The following is a 15,520-nucleotide window of genomic DNA, read 5'->3' as shown; positions in this document are numbered from 1 at the left end:
TTTAAAAATATTAACGTCAATTTGACTTTTTTCCTCCCAAGTGTCTTCATCACTTCTTTCTTATTACAGGATAGAAATTCCGTTCAAGTTCCATATGTTGCATTCAGGGTTAGTCCATGGTTTGGCATTCTGGTTTGATGTGGCCTTCATTGGTTCCCAGTGAGTATTTAAGTTCAAAGTTGCGTAAATTGCTGTTAATTCAGTTGTTACTGGATTAAAGCACCACTAGGTGCAACACTACTCAAATAACATTCTCACCCAGAGAGTTTTTAGAGTTTTATCACAGGCAATAGCCGAGGCAGAGACCATACCAGTCTTTAAGAGAAAAGAAAACAAACATGTAAGAAAAGGTGGAGGAGTGGCATTTGAATTGCTCTTGCAGACGGGCCGAGTGGCCGCCTCCTGTGCTTTTAACCATTCTACAAATTGTTATAAAGTGTATGTTGCCACGACCACAGACATGCCTTTTGTGGAAATCAGCGGACCAAGTTTGAGTCATGGAACAGGAGTAAGTCATTTGGCTCCTTGAGCCTGTTCTACCATTCATTAGGTAATTGCTTTTATTACAGATCAGCCAAATACTGCAGATGCTGGAAATCTTGAAATAAAAACAGATAGTGGTGGAAAAACACAGCAGGTCTGGTAGCGTCTGTGGAGAGAGAAACAGAGTTAATGTTTCAAATCCAATATGACTCTTCTTCGGAACTGATCTATATCTTGCTGCCTTGATTTTTTTTATCCTTTCATGGGATGTGAGCCTTGCTGCCAAGGCCAGCATTTGTAGCCCATCCTTAATTGCCCTTGAACTGAGTGGCTTGCTAGGCCATTGCAGAGGGGCAGTCAAGAGTCAACCATATTTCTGTGGGTCTGGAGTCATATAGGTCAGACCAGGTAAGGATGGCAGATTTCTTCCCCTAAAGGACATTACTGTCAAAAAGAAATTAACTGGTGCATTAGTTTCATGGTCACCATCACTGAGACCAGCTTTCAATTCTAGATTTTTTTTAATTAACTGAATTTAAATTCCACTAGTTCCTGTGGTGGGATTTGAACCTTTGTCCCCAGAGCATGACCCTGTGTCTCTGAATTACTATTCCAGTGACACTACCACTACCTCCCTCAAAGCCATTAGCCTTAATTCCCTTGCTTATCAAAAACCTACCAATCTTGATGAAATTGTAGTTCAATGTTTAGAGACCCAACTATCATGAGAAGTCAGAGGAGTTAATTTGGGGCTTTTCCTTGGATCAGGAAGTTGTGGAGTAGAAGACAAATTGTACACAGGATTTGCTTAATCCACACTGTATCTTTGTCATGCAACCTGCATTGCTACAATAGTTTGAAGGAAATGAATAGATGAACAAAGGGTAGTAGCTCAAATGTAAGTTCTCCTGACCATGAACAAGTTTTGTGTCCTATACTAATTCTGTTTTGTTCTGATGGCATGTGCTGACCTCATTCCCTCTTTCAGAATGACAGTTTGGCTCTCGACTGCTCCAACAGAGCCTCTGACTCATTGGTACCAAGTTCGCTGTTTGCTTCAGTCGCCACTTTTCACTAAGGCAGGTGATACGCTCTCAGGGACTGCTGTGCTAAATGCCAATAAAAGGTGAGTTTGGTATGTGTGAATTAAAAAAAAACACAAATAAATTAAATCTGGAAATGTTTAATTACATAAAATAAAATTCATTATTGCAATGGTGTTTATTTTAAAAGTTGATCTTTAAATGCTTTAAAATAATTTGAGAACAACAACTTGCATTTATTTAGTGCCATTAACTTAGTAAAGCATCCAAAGGCACTTTGTATTATGCCCATTGAAGTTTAGAAGAATGAGAGGTGATTTTATTGAAACATATAAGATCCTGAGGGCATTTGATAGGGTAGATACCAGCAGGATGTTTTCACTTGGAGAGACTAAGAACAGGAGATCTACCATTTAAGACAGATGAGAATTTCTTTTTCTCAAAGAGTTGTTAGTATGTGGAATACTCTTCCCTATGGGCTAGAGTTAGACAGATTTTTGATAGACAGGGGAGACAAGGATTATGAAGGGCAGACAGCAAAGTGGAGTTGAGACCACAACCAGATCAGCCATAATCTTATTGAATGGCAATTCAAAGGCTCGAAGGGCTGAATGGCCTACTCCTCTATAAGCCTTATGTTTCCTTTGCTCCTAAGTAGGGAGGTGAAAGGTTTCAGCAGGGAATTTGAACTTGGGTCTTAGGCAGCAGAAAGCACAGTTTTAATGGTCGAACAATTAAAGTTGAGGATGTGCAAGAGGCTAGAATGGGTGGAACATAGAGATCTCCGAGGTTGTAGGGCTGGAGGAGACTTTGGTTAGGAAAGGATGAAGCCATGGAAGAATTTGAAAGCAAGAATGTGAAATTTTAAATAAAGGTGCTGTCTGACCAGGGACCAATGTAGGTGAGCCAACAAAGGTAGAGGGTGAATGGGATTTGGTGTAAGTTAAGAAATGGGCAGAAAAATTTTGGATGAGCTCCATTTTACAGCAGGTGCATCATGGAAGGCCAGCCAGGAAAGTATTGGAACTGTCCTGGGGAGGATTATGTTAGATAAGGCAAGCAATCTCTTTTTCTAACCTGCGTGTGTTTAGTTGTAGCATTTATTGATGTTTAGTTTCCTGGGCTTGTGACCGAGATAGAAACAGAATGAAGTGAAATGACTAAATCCGGATTCTACTGCTGCCCAGGATGTGAAACTACTGTTGTTCATCAGTCTTATAATCGAATTGTTTTTAGCTTGTGAGCGTGATGGAACCTTTGCTTTCCCCTCTTTTTTTTTCTGTAGGCAAAGTTATGACATTAGTATTCTAGCCCAGGTGGATCAGACGGGTTCAAAATCTAGTAATGTGCTTGACCTGAAGAACCCCTTTTTCAGGTAAGTGAAGCTGCCTGATGCTGCTTTCATCATCATACAAACTGACGTCACAGAAGTATTCACTCTTACCCTCGTTTTTAGCTGCTCTTCTTTCTCTTTCCACCTGTCTTTCTGAAAAAGAAGCACGGATTGACCTCTCTGACTGATGGCCTTTCATCAGAATTAGAAGGAGATCAGCTTTTAAGCAACTACCGGGGAGAGAGAGCAGGGAATAAACAAAGGGGAGAGATCTGTGGTGGGGTCTAGGACAAGATTGATTCGATGTAAAAAATGATGGTCCAAGGCAAAATGAGATGAGTAGTGTTACGACCCGGTGAGATCAGCTGAATTGGCTCCCCTCTATTCAGCCTCCTCAGTTGGTCACAACAAAGGTTTAAGCATTTTTTTCACTAGGATATGCCTTTTCCAAATCATAAAGTATTTAACTGTTTAAGTTGTGAGCAATAAGGAGCCCATCAAATAAGATTTTCTTTAGTCAGAGAGCAAATTTATTAACCACTAAATCAGAGAAAAGTAATAAAAACATGACATCGACCCATTCGGACGCTCTCGCGCATACTAGCACACGCACCGGAAATAAAGGGCGTTAGAGCCAATTAAACAAGGTGAAAGAAAATAAGGTTAAGTGTCTGTTGATTGTCCTTAAGGTGTAGATTTTAAACGCTGCGGCTGATTTGGACGAGCTAGTTTCTTGGATGTATTCAGGTGTAGAAGATGTTGCAATTATGAGATCTTGGTTTGCTGGTAGGTTTCTGGTGGAGTTGGTTTCTCGAACCAAGCGACACACTTTTATTCCAAAAGAGAGAGCAGCCTTTGGCCTGTTCCCTGTGCTGAAAACTTTCTTGACATCACCTGTGTCACCTGTAATCTCTTTCTGTTGGCCGGGCAACCTTGCCTTGAAACATGTCACCCATTGTGTAATTCCAAGAGGTTTTGGGTCTGCCTGTGGCAGCCATTGTTTCAATATCCAGTACTTGGCCTTTTTAATGTCTCTTCCTTATAGACAGTTACAAGTTTCGCTGGGTTTCTGGGTTTTAGGAAATGTTTCTGTCTTTGCACTTCTCCAAGGGTGATTTGTTTTTTTCTCTCATCTTCACCTTGGAATGTGGCCTTGCATTTTTAACCAGTTTGTTCTGTCTCAGTTTAAATTGCAAAATTTCCAGTCAGTTTAAAGTTGAAAAATCATATTTTCAAAAAATGAAAAGGGCATAACCTTGTGACAGTATCAGAACAAAAGATGGTGTCAGAAGAGGTGTAAGTTGTAAGACAGAATAACAGAGGAGGAGGAAAGCAGGGAAATCTAGTAAAGAGGTGAAGGCTTCCTTGACTGAGAATGTGACACAAGAAAGGCTGGTCGACCCCCAAGGAGTGGACCCCTTTGCCAGTCGTGTACCAATGGGGGAATCAATGCCCCAAGAAACAGCCAACACGGCCTCCACCCTCAGTGGGTCTGCTGTAGTATTCTTCAATTATTAAAAGAAAATGGAAACAGTGGATTTGGTCCAATGTTATTAAAACACAAATATTCCGAATATGAATTCCTCTCTTCTGAGCTACAAAGGCAGAAGGGTCTTGATTACAACACAGTGGCTAACTTTTTTGTTTTTGCATTTTGTGGTATTTTAGCCTCTCCTTTTCTGTTTTTATGCTGTTTGTTATTCTAAATATTGAATGGTGATAGCGTTGTGAAAGAAGAACTGGACTGGATCTGAACTCTCATTCGGTGCAGCACTGTATTTCATTTCTGCATGGTGAATGGTTGTGTTGTGTCCTGTTGCCCACACCCCCTCCCCTGTATTACTAACTGAGAAATCAGTAAGTCCATATTGTTAATAATTCCATGTGGCTGACTTTAAAGAGAGAAAAATGGAAAATGTTGGAAATAGCAGGGCAGGCAGCATCTGGAGAGAGATATATTGAAGTAATGTTTCATTTTGGTCAATGACCTTTTGTCAGAACTGGATAAAGTTTGAGTTGTAATAGGCTTGAAACAAACACAGGTGAGGGAAAGAGAAAAGGGTAGGTCTGTGGTAGGGTGGAACCAGGAGTGATAAATGACAAGGAATGATGGTGCAAGGCAAAGGGGAATGGTAATGGGACAAATAAAGGAACAAACAATAGTTGGATCTTGATTCCTGTGCTGTCAATTTAATATAATTCTAGTCAAATTATAAGTCTGTGACCACCGTCACCTCTGCTAACATGCTTCAGTGATGTCAGTTACAGGAACCGTTTGTGTGTTTGCAGCAGTTTCATCACCAGCAGTATGGGCTGTGATGATTCTGGCCTTGGAGCTGCCTGGTCCTCTGAAACCACACAATAAGCTAGGAAGCGGTCAAAAGGTTTAACGTCAGACTATCCTTTCTTTTCAAAAAAAAAGGCGCACACTTTAAATGATAAAGGGTACTCCAGTCCCTGTCCCCTAACTTTCTTCCCCTATAATTGCATATATTTATTTAATTTTGTTTCTTTCCAATCATCCGTCATCTGTAAGGATTTATTTTGTTTTCTCCCCACCCCACCCCCGCCAGGTACACGGGAACAACTCCTTCACCGCCCCCAGGTTCACATTATGTATCACCATCGGAGACCATGTGGAACACATCTGCCTCGTATAACCTTAGCTCAGGATTGACGGTGTCTGGTATTGTACACTTTTTTTACTCTCTGGCCTACAAAGTATCAGTAATTTTAATTTAGATCCCTAAATTTTATTTGTGCATTGCATAACTCATGATCTAAACTTGTATTTGCCATGGACAGATCCAGAAATTTGGACATAGTGAATAACAAATTGCATGTGGTCTGTATCGGAACATAAGCTGGCTGTAAATGTTTAAAAATTCAGCTATCCTTTTGGTCTGTTGAGTATTCAGTGACTCAACTCATCCAATTGACTTTCCTAAACTCTAGGTTGCCTGCTGCATCTTGCTTTGTGTTTTATTTTTTTTCGTTCATCCCTTTCTTTCCTCTTTTTTTATTCTCTCTCAGAATGTAGGCGATACTGGATAGGCAATTATTTGTTGCCCATCCTTAATTACCCTTGAGAAGGTGAGCCACCTTCTTGAACTGCTGCGGTACATGGGGTGTAGGTACACCTACAGTGCTTTTAGGAAGGGAGGTCCAGGATTTTGACCCAGCGGCCGTGAAGGAACTGCAGTATAGTTACAAGTCAGGGTGGTGAGTGGCTTGGAGGGGAACTTGCAGGTTGTGGTGTTCCCATGTGTCTGCTACCCTTCTAGGTGGATGCTACAGTAGAGTAGGTGTCCAGGGCAGTGAGACCTTGTTCAGTTTAATGTTGCTGTTCACCTGCTTTGTGTACTTTGAGCATTCTGCCCATCCTCCAGGAAGTCACCTTCCTGATGGTGCTTCACTCATGCTGACTCATGCCACCAGGTTGTGATTTGTAAATAAAAACAAAAAAACTGCGGATGCTGGAAATCCAAAACAAAAACAGAATTACCTGGAAAAACTCAGCAGGTCTGGCAGCATCGGCGGAGAAGAAAAGAGTTGACGTTTCGAGTCCTCATGACCCTTCGACAGAACTTGCAAGTTCTGTCGAAGGGTCATGAGGACTCGAAACGTCAACTCTTTTCTTCTCCGCCGATGCTGCCAGACCTGCTGAGTTTTTCCAGGTAATTCTGTTTTTGTTTTGTGATTTGTAAATGTTAGTTTTTGACTGACTCTGGGATTCGCTTTTCTGCTCCACTAAGATCGAGCTTTCTTTCACTCCAGAGGTTATGCAACTTGCTGCCAAACACATTCTTCTGATCTTCTGGCATAAATCGTTATTTTTCATTTTCTTTGAACCTTGCAATAATTTTTTTAAAATGCTTGAGCTTCTGCCAGATTTTGCTGTCAAAATAACTGAGGCTAATGGCACTCTCCGTTATTTATGCGTACATCATACAGCACCTTCTGGAAAGTGCCTGATTAATTGCCAATATCCAAAAGTTGCTGTTTGTATTGTGCTGCTCCATCAAGAGATTTGAGAAAACAGCATTTTGCTGTAAGCCTCAGAACTGATGGGCATTAGTACTAGCTAAACTCGCAACAGAAAGCTGTCTTTTAATTCCGAGCATAAGTATCCTTTGAAAGATGTGATAATTGGTAATTATTGCCAATCAACCTTCCACAGTACTGTAAATTAACAATTTTGTTTGTCTGTCTGTGTCTCTCTCTCTCTCTCTCTCACTCCAATCCAATCCAATCATTCTTTCTCTCTCTGTACCTGATTTGACATTGAATTCACCCACTCTAATTTGCACTTCCTTCTCAGTCTTTGTGTTTATTCCTCGATCCTTCAATCTGATTAAATTGAGGAGATACCATGTTGGTTGCCCTGTTCACTTGGGTACCAAGTGTACCGTTTCTCTCTCTGCACCATTATTGGCTCGCATTTTCAGAAACTCAGTGTACAAAAATGTTTTGAGCTGAGGGACAAATAGAGGTCCATTGTCAGTTAAGACTACACCAGGAGTCAGTTTTTAAAGTGTTGTTACTCCTGTAGACTTGCTGTTGATAAGCTGAGTTTCATCCTAGTTTTACCTGGAGGATGCATTCCTTTAGAGTGAAGAATTGAGTTTTTTTTAATTTTTAATATCCTATGTCCAATGTCCTGAACCACACATTTTCAGAGTAAAAGCACATCCTTGTGGAATTGCAACAATGCACAGTGAGATGCTATTAGCCCCATGTGCTGAGTTGTGGTTGTAGCTGATGTTTTATAATCTGCATTAAATTCCATGCTGATGGACATCAATGTAATGTACGGTCCTCTGCTTTTTACTTTCTAAGGAGTCCCAACGGCATATGACCTGAGCAGTGTAATTGCCAGTGGATCTGCAGTCAGCCACAACAATCTGATTCCATTAGGTAGGTAGAGAATAATTTCCTGTTCAGAAGTTTTGAGTGTTATAGGAATTTTCAGGGTTGCATGGGAACATTAATGGTCAAGCATAGTTGGTCAAACTCCAAACCAGATTAGTTTCAACATAACCCTCCTCTGCCATCTTGGTTTCCCAGCCGAAGCACCCTCAGCCTTTAAGTGGTACTCAACCTATGTTATGATTTAAAAACATACATTTGCCCACGACTGCAGGAGGCAATATTTCTCATCTCTTGCAAATTAATGCATCAAATATGGTCTTCAGAAGCTCTGGCTCTGAGTGGAAGCTCAGTTCACAAGTTTCAACTGGCGGACTCTGCATTCCTGCTGTTCAGTCATATGACATTGAAATGAATTCTAAATCGGCTTGCATTGGGAGGGCAGCCAGTGTGCCAGTCATTACAGTAGAATTCCACTTCCGAGATCTTAATATTTTTATACTCTTGAATACAGGAGGTTATAATTTGGTTTGGAGTTTGTCTCTATCTCAGTTGTATAATCATCTGCCAGTAGGTTTATAACTATTTGGATAGTTTATGATTTGAGTAGGTTAAATTCTAAATTTGTCATTGGATCTTGCTCTCACTTGCACCAGTCTTTTGCATTGTATATTTAAAACTGTCTTGATTGTGTCTTGTTAATGGATTCTTCTGTGACTTATACTGTAAACCTGAAATAACTCTGCCACGTTCCCATGGCCAAATTGTTCAGGGATCTCATCCGGCATAAGATTCCCATGTTGCCCTGGCCATCGAATGCTGACTTGAGACCTTGTTTGGAAATTTTGAAGTACTTCTCCACAGAATTGGGGATGATGTGAGATAAACAAACATCATTCCTGAACTGTTGTGTGCTTTCTGCAGGCACAGAACCAGATCTGCCTGCTTTCTGGCCTTAAATGGGAGACCCAGTTGGGCAAGGGTTCAACAATGACTTGTATGGGTTATTCCATTTAAAATAAAAATAAACCAACTAGCTACAACTCTGCCACATCCTCTTAAAAGAAGACAAAGGCAATGGGCCAAAGATCCATTCCCAGTGTTCTGCTGCTCTTATTCTAAATAGACGTGATCCATTCCTGGTTTGTCCCCCAGTTGTCCTCACCTTGCTACAGAAAAATTTCCAATATCTATCTTGTGCCTCTTCATGACAGCCAGCCCACAAGGGGAGAGCCCAAGATATGGATAATCTACAAGGTGATTGTAAAGTTGCACAATGGCTTTATACTTTAATAACCTTTAGATGTACATATCATAGCAAACTAAATGGCATATGAAAGCATGATTCATAAAACTTTTAGAATGTTATTATGGACTTCAGATCTGCTAGCCATAATGCACAGTTTGCCTTTTCTACTGTCACAATTTTCATTCAGTTTCAGGATCTGAGATAAACTGAAAAAGCATGAGCACAGCATTAGTAACAATATTAAAATTTGGATTATGCTTTCATATGCTGTTTACAATTTGCTTCAATCATGTGCATATTCAAAGTTATTAAAGTTTAAAGTTGCACAAGGACTTTACAAATGCCCTTTATAATGGTGCTTAAACATGTAAGGCAGTTCGGTCTTTCCAGACTTGACTATTTTGCACTGTTGAAACCTGTGGATTTATTGGAAATAAAGTTTTCCTATTAAATAGATTCCTCCACATCAATGCCCGTTGATGTGCATTTGAGCAACACTGATTAGTAATGCATGAACGATTGCCCGCTTGCATTGAGCATATTAAATACACACACCTTCTCGCACTCTGGATTTTTAAAACATTTCCCCTTCCTAGGGCTATTTCTGGAACACAGTTTGAAGGGAGAAGAGGAACAATCCTGAATGTCCTTTATTTATTTTGATATAATTGCCACTTTCTCAAGAGTTTAAAGATCAAATTTTAACTAATTGAGGAAATCTGTCCACATGTTCTTTTAAATAGTGGCCCATTTTATTGGTTCTTTACTTGTCTTGTGTTGAACAGTTTTGTAAAAAATTAATCCACCCTCTGGACTAGTGACAGTCTTGCATCATGTAAAACATTAAACATGGTGAGCAGTCACATTTGTTAGTCTTATGTTCGTGGCAGGGGGCAATTTTGGAAGGGTTTATGCATCCATCTGTTACCTAATATCCATCAGAGGTGTCCCACTTGATAAAGTTGCTGCAACATTAAACAGTGATGTAGTCACCACTTTTGCTGACTGCAACAACGTTTATTTTAAGCATTCTTGGCTCCAGGCGATGGTGTACAGTTTATTTCATTTCAGCATAATTTTTGATCTAGAAAATTTTGCAGCTTTTTACCCCTTGAGTCTTTACACTCCTTCTTTAATGTATTTGAGTTGTACCCAGAGGAAAATGAGAGAAGCTAACCCTCTATGCAATGCAAGCTAAATAACTTGGTGACTGACATGCTGATCAAGGTGAGAAATGGGCAGATTTTTCATTGAGCTTTGTATTGCCCTCTGACCCCATGACTTGAGTTCATATTTAGCCAGACCCACATGTGGTTCTGTTTCTGTTAAAAGAAACGGTAGGATGGTACCCTTTACAGCTCTGTGACTGAAAAATTTGGAAAGCAAATACGTTAGTGAAGCATAGGTTAGAGGTTTTCCACTGCAATGAGTATATTGCAATCACTAGTGTGAAATGGGCATTCAGTCTTATTACTACTTGGAATTCACAATGCAGAAACGGGCCATTCATCCCAACCAGTTTTTGCTCCACAAAAGCTTCCTCCAAGTCTACTTATTTCATCCCACCCTATCAACATATCCTTCCACTCCTTCATTCCTTGCATCTTCCCCTTAAATGCATTTATGTTCGCCTCACTCCATGTGGTAGCCAGTTCCACATTCTTATCACAAAGTTTCTCCTCTTTGCCTTACTGCATTTATCAGTAACTAGCTTGTAATTTTGGACTTGCCAACCCATCACCCCCCGCCCCACCTACTCATGGAGACAAATTTTGCATGTCTAGCCTAACAAAAACTTCCATAGTTTTAAGACCTCTATCAGGATACCTTAGTTTTTAGAGAAGAGGGCCCCAACATATTCCATCTTTTTGGTAGTTGTATTCTCTTTATCCTGGTAACATCCGTGTAAATTTACACCACTGATTTTTGTAAGTCTTTTCCCTGCCATATTGTTCATCTGGTCACGAGTCAGCTTAGATTCACCACTCTGACCTTCCTTAATCAAGCAGTCAGTTGTTGCTCATGTTTTTAATTATATGTTGCCTATGTTTGTGTATCTTGGTGGCCTGATTTGTCAGATACATAGGCTGTTGCTGTATTTCTTTCTATCCATTTATCCTGCAGTCTTGGGGGATTGGATTCTGTGCTATGATCTCCATCCACATACCTTCAAAATGAGAGTGGGGGGTGGTGGTTATATCTCTTCCTCCGCCCAGCGCTGACAAGTTATTTCCATATCATTCGGTTGAAACTAGTGACTCAGTTACGAACTGGTGAACTAGTTAGCAGCCTATGTTTGAGTAGACAGCATTTCTGTGTAACAACAGAACCCTAATACTTAGTCAGTAAGCTTTTTAAAAATCTCCCAGGGGTCTTACAAGGCTGGCGGTCTGTTCTCCAACCACAAAATAATAACTCTAATTTTAGGGTATAAGCCTTTATTGTTCCAGGGGCTCAGGTGACCTGAATCAAATTTTATTTTGTGTTGCACTTCAATAGACAGGAACCTGTTCGCCACAAATTTTAACACTACTGGGTTATAGGGTCAGTCTAAGTCTCCTTCCCTAAAGGGTCAGTGTAACCTCAGTTTGCATTTAGGGTATATGTAACCCCAGCTCTTTTTTGAAAAGTCTCACAATAATATTAAGAATGGCATTACTCTCAGTACCTCCCTCAGCACAGTTGTAGTTTTAGATAGTGACTATGCTATTACTTATGATATCCTGTGTATATATTAGTAATAATACTGTCTCTAGTTGTCAATGAAGGAATAAACTTACCATTGTCTGTATTCAAAAATTCTGTTTTCAGGAACAATATGATGCAGTATGTTGTAACCAGTGCAGTTTTTTATTTGTATTTCCTGTTGTGATGACAAGCTGCTAACCTTGAAGTTGATTATTTTTTTAAAAAGACGCAACAGGTGTAGGTTTATGTTTCTTTCCTCCCTTCCCACTTCCCACCCCACCCTACCAAGTTGTCTGGCAAAGTTAGGTTGCAGTTAATCACAATGACTGAACATTCCGCCTTGGAAATGCTACGGAGAGTTCTGATATCACATTGTCTAATTCGTATCTGTTGGTGGTCATGTGCAGAGCAGTCAGTAGAATTGACCTCCTGCTTAAATTGGGGTACGTCAAGGTAAAATGTGTGGATCCATTGGCCCGCTAAAAGGGGAGGAAGGGAGAAAGTAATTGGCTGCCTCAATTATTGTCTATGGGTAAATATCGTCTGGTTCGAGTTGAATTAGCCGATTTCAGTTGAAGTCACGACTGGGGCACTACAGTTGGTCCTGAACATCCTGAGGTAGGAGAAACATCAGGAAGGTTTCTCTTTCCCCGAGTGCTTTCCAGCAACCCCTGCCGAAAAGTGTGTGTGTGCGCGCGCGCGCGTGTGTTGGGCTTTGGGGTTGGTTGCAGCTGTGTTATTGTTTCCCTTTTCCTCCCTGCACCCCCTCCCACCCCACACCTGCCAACAGTTACTGCTTGGGCTTGCATGGACTAAGACTACCTGAATCAGTTCCTGGCAGGCACCTGGCCCTGATTGAACTATATCCCAGAAAGGGTCGTCATCTTTAGCAAGAGGAGAGGTGGAATGTTTGCACATGAGTTTGGAAGTGAGAATCAAGTTGTGGTTTTCTTCACTTCCTATAATGTGCGACATTGCAAATATACAGAACTTATTCTGCAGAAATGTGATTCTTGACACCTACAATTGAATTGCCCTTCAGTGATTTCAGTGGACTGGGTATATTGTAGTACAAATCTACCTTCCACCGTAGCAAGCCCACTACCTTGAAACTGATTCAGCCCTGTATAATTGAAATTTTTTCTTCCCATCACCTTTGTCAAATTCAAAGGATTTTAGCCCTTCTCGATACATAGAAATCCTGGTCTAAACGTAACTCTTGTTGATGAACTAGGCATGTTAACAATCTGTTATACTAGTCTGACTGCTGTGGTCATTCTGGTGAACACAGCACTAGCACCAAGCATTGTTGAACTTTAGTGATGCATTATTGAGGAATGAGCTTTATGCTTTTGTGTGGTGCTTTTCCCTCCCTTTGTTGTATTTTACTGGAAGGTTTCTCTCTCCTCCTCTCTTCACAGCCAACACTGGGATAGTGAATCACACTCACTCAAGACTGGGATCCATAATGAGCACAGGATTTATACAGGGTAAAGACATGGCCCTGAATCCCTCTGAGGCTTGACCGGTCGAATGAAACTTGCCAATGGAAACGCAACTGCTTGGCTCCAGGCACCCATAGCAACCTGTAGCCAATCTAGTTCCTTCTGGGATTGGCAGACTGCACCCAGGAGCCTAAAATGCAACAAAGGGTTGACTGGTCTGCTTGAAAAGATACACTTGGCACAGGGAGAACTGAACTTTATGTTGAATGAATGGTTAAATGCATTATCTGAGCACAGTGCAAGCTCTGCCATGAGTTTAACTGTGCACTCTCAATGAGCTTTAAGTTTTGGTGTCCATGTTAATTCCTGCAACACTGCAAAGAAAATTATAATATTTCCCATTCCTTTGTTGGTGTGCCACTTTTTTTTCCATTTATGCCTGGTCTTTTCTCTAATAGTTCAAAGATTGAACTAAACTAATTGTGAAAACTGAAAGTTGCAATTTGAAATGCTTGTACAGCTGTACACTGCTGGGGAGAAAGGACTCCAGGCCAGTGTCCATGTTGACATAATCTTTTTGTGTTGAGCAAAGGCTCTAGGAATTCCCCAGTGCATGGTTGTCTCTGGAAGCTTGTCTTGACAACCAGGCTCATCTTTGCTGCTAATCTGTGCAGCAGTGCAGTAAAATGCAAATTGGGTGACCTGCCAGTTCATGTTTGTCTTTTCAGTCAGACCCCACATCCTAGGTCTTGATCAATAACACTGATTAAAGCCTGGGAGTTTGTTCTAATTGTCTGAGGGCTACTGTGTTACCCCTGTTCCTTAATGCTGTACAGTTGGTGACCTTGGGCTTTGAATTTTACCTTTAACCACGAGTATCATAAAGGTACAGCAGTTTTGTCAGCCCCTGTAAAGGGGCAGAAGAGGTTGCTGTTTCCCATGTGGACCATTCATCAAACCAAAGTGTTAATTCGCCCTTCCTCTTCGTAGAGGGTGATGGGCCTATGTGTATTTCCTGCATTTGCACTTTGTCTTTCTAACTCCAAAATTTGAGTTGATCTCCCTGTACAAGTCTCTCTCTTGCTCTCCTGCAATGCAGATCAGTTCTCCAGTGTTACAGCTATAATTCCAACTCTCCCAGGGGATCCTCGACATTGCACACGCTATAATGTATTTTACCTGAATTGGTTGATACTTTTTTTAATAATGAAGTGCTAACTCCTACCATTCAGTGGGACTGGTGTGTTTGGTAAATTCTGGTAAACACCTGTTTACAAAGTGTGCCAGAAAAATCAGCACAGTTGAGTCATTTTTGACTCCTTATGACATTGGATCCCCTGGAGAGGGAAGAATGGCCTTGAGTTGGAATCTTGGCTGTAGGGTTAGCTGTTTATGACGTTGATGGGATTGTTTTGTTCTCCGCATGGCTCATCATCTTCCAGACTCCCTTCCCTGTAGGAATTCCATTGGCAGCAGGCTGCTACAGGTGCCTGGAGTCGGATTTCTGTCAGTAAGGTTCATAGCATGCTGGTAACTATGCAGTGTTGATTAAAGGCCCTGTGTCTTCCCATAGCTCTTGGTGGGTATATGCGTCGCTATTGAAAGATTTTGGGCTTCCAATAGCGACAGCAAACAGTGAATGGGTGTATCCAAAAGAGATGATCCTCTGAGCGACTGTCTATTATGGGTGCTTTTTTTCATGCTTAAAAACAAGATGACAGCACAGGGTCTTTAATGCACACATCTATTGTTTTTGGCTTAGAGAATTTATCTCAATGTGGGGGGGACAAAATTGCAGAAAATCCAATTAGGTGTAGCATTACTTGCCTTTTTAATAACTAGGCCAACCCATCCTGACCAAACATGGGTTGGGTGGGTGGGGCTTCCTTTTAAAATCTGAAACCAACCCAATCATCAAAGATGTCTTAAGTTTGCCCCCTCAAAGGAAACCAGTTACATCTCAAATACTGGAAGGTGGTCTTTTGAAGCTGCCAACTAACATGGGATAATGTGTGTGGGAGACATGTACATCCCCCTTCTCTTCCCTCCCTGATTGCAAGACAGTCCCAACATTTCAGTGTTTTTTTTCCCTCCCCTAGCTAATAGTACAGAACAGGAATTGATTAGTGTGGCCTACTGCTGCCCTGTACCATGCAGTTATCCTATGGGCCACTTGAGATCTTTTAAAACTTAACTACTGAGATCTGTATTCGGGTGATACGAACGTACTAATTAGGAGTAGGATTAGGCCATTTGGCCCTTTGAGCCTACTCTGCCATTAATTAATAATGGCTGATCCGATTGTGGCCTCAACTCCACTGTCCCAACTACCCCGATAACCTTTGACTCTCTTGTTATTGAAGAATCTATCTAACTCAGCCTTAAAAATATTCAATGACCCTGTCTCCAC

General features: G+C 41.0%; 1 protein-coding gene across 2 annotated transcripts in view; it reads left to right on the top strand.

Moving 5' to 3' along the window:
- Nucleotides 1–15,520, top strand: part of carm1 (coactivator-associated arginine methyltransferase 1) — a 66,066-nt gene that overhangs the window by 47,549 nt on the left and 2,997 nt on the right. The window contains exons 10-15 of one of the 2 annotated variants that reach the window (XM_041177047.1): nt 70–159; nt 1,472–1,609; nt 2,812–2,901; nt 5,433–5,545; nt 7,699–7,776; nt 13,087–13,155. In XM_041177047.1, coding sequence (XP_041032981.1) covers nt 70–159; nt 1,472–1,609; nt 2,812–2,901; nt 5,433–5,545; nt 7,699–7,776; nt 13,087–13,155 — 578 coding nt within the window. The remainder of the gene's footprint in view (nt 1–69; nt 160–1,471; nt 1,610–2,811; nt 2,902–5,432; nt 5,546–7,698; nt 7,777–13,086; nt 13,156–15,520) is intronic. The other variant, XM_041177049.1, reaches the window with a different exon arrangement.

The sequence above is a fragment of the Carcharodon carcharias genome, chromosome 30 (genome assembly GCF_017639515.1).
Source record: "Carcharodon carcharias isolate sCarCar2 chromosome 30, sCarCar2.pri, whole genome shotgun sequence".
In the NCBI taxonomy this organism is placed as follows: domain Eukaryota; kingdom Metazoa; phylum Chordata; class Chondrichthyes; order Lamniformes; family Lamnidae; genus Carcharodon; species Carcharodon carcharias.
The sequence above is the reverse complement of the archived record's forward strand: the minus strand, read 5'-3'. Positions and strand labels throughout refer to the sequence as shown.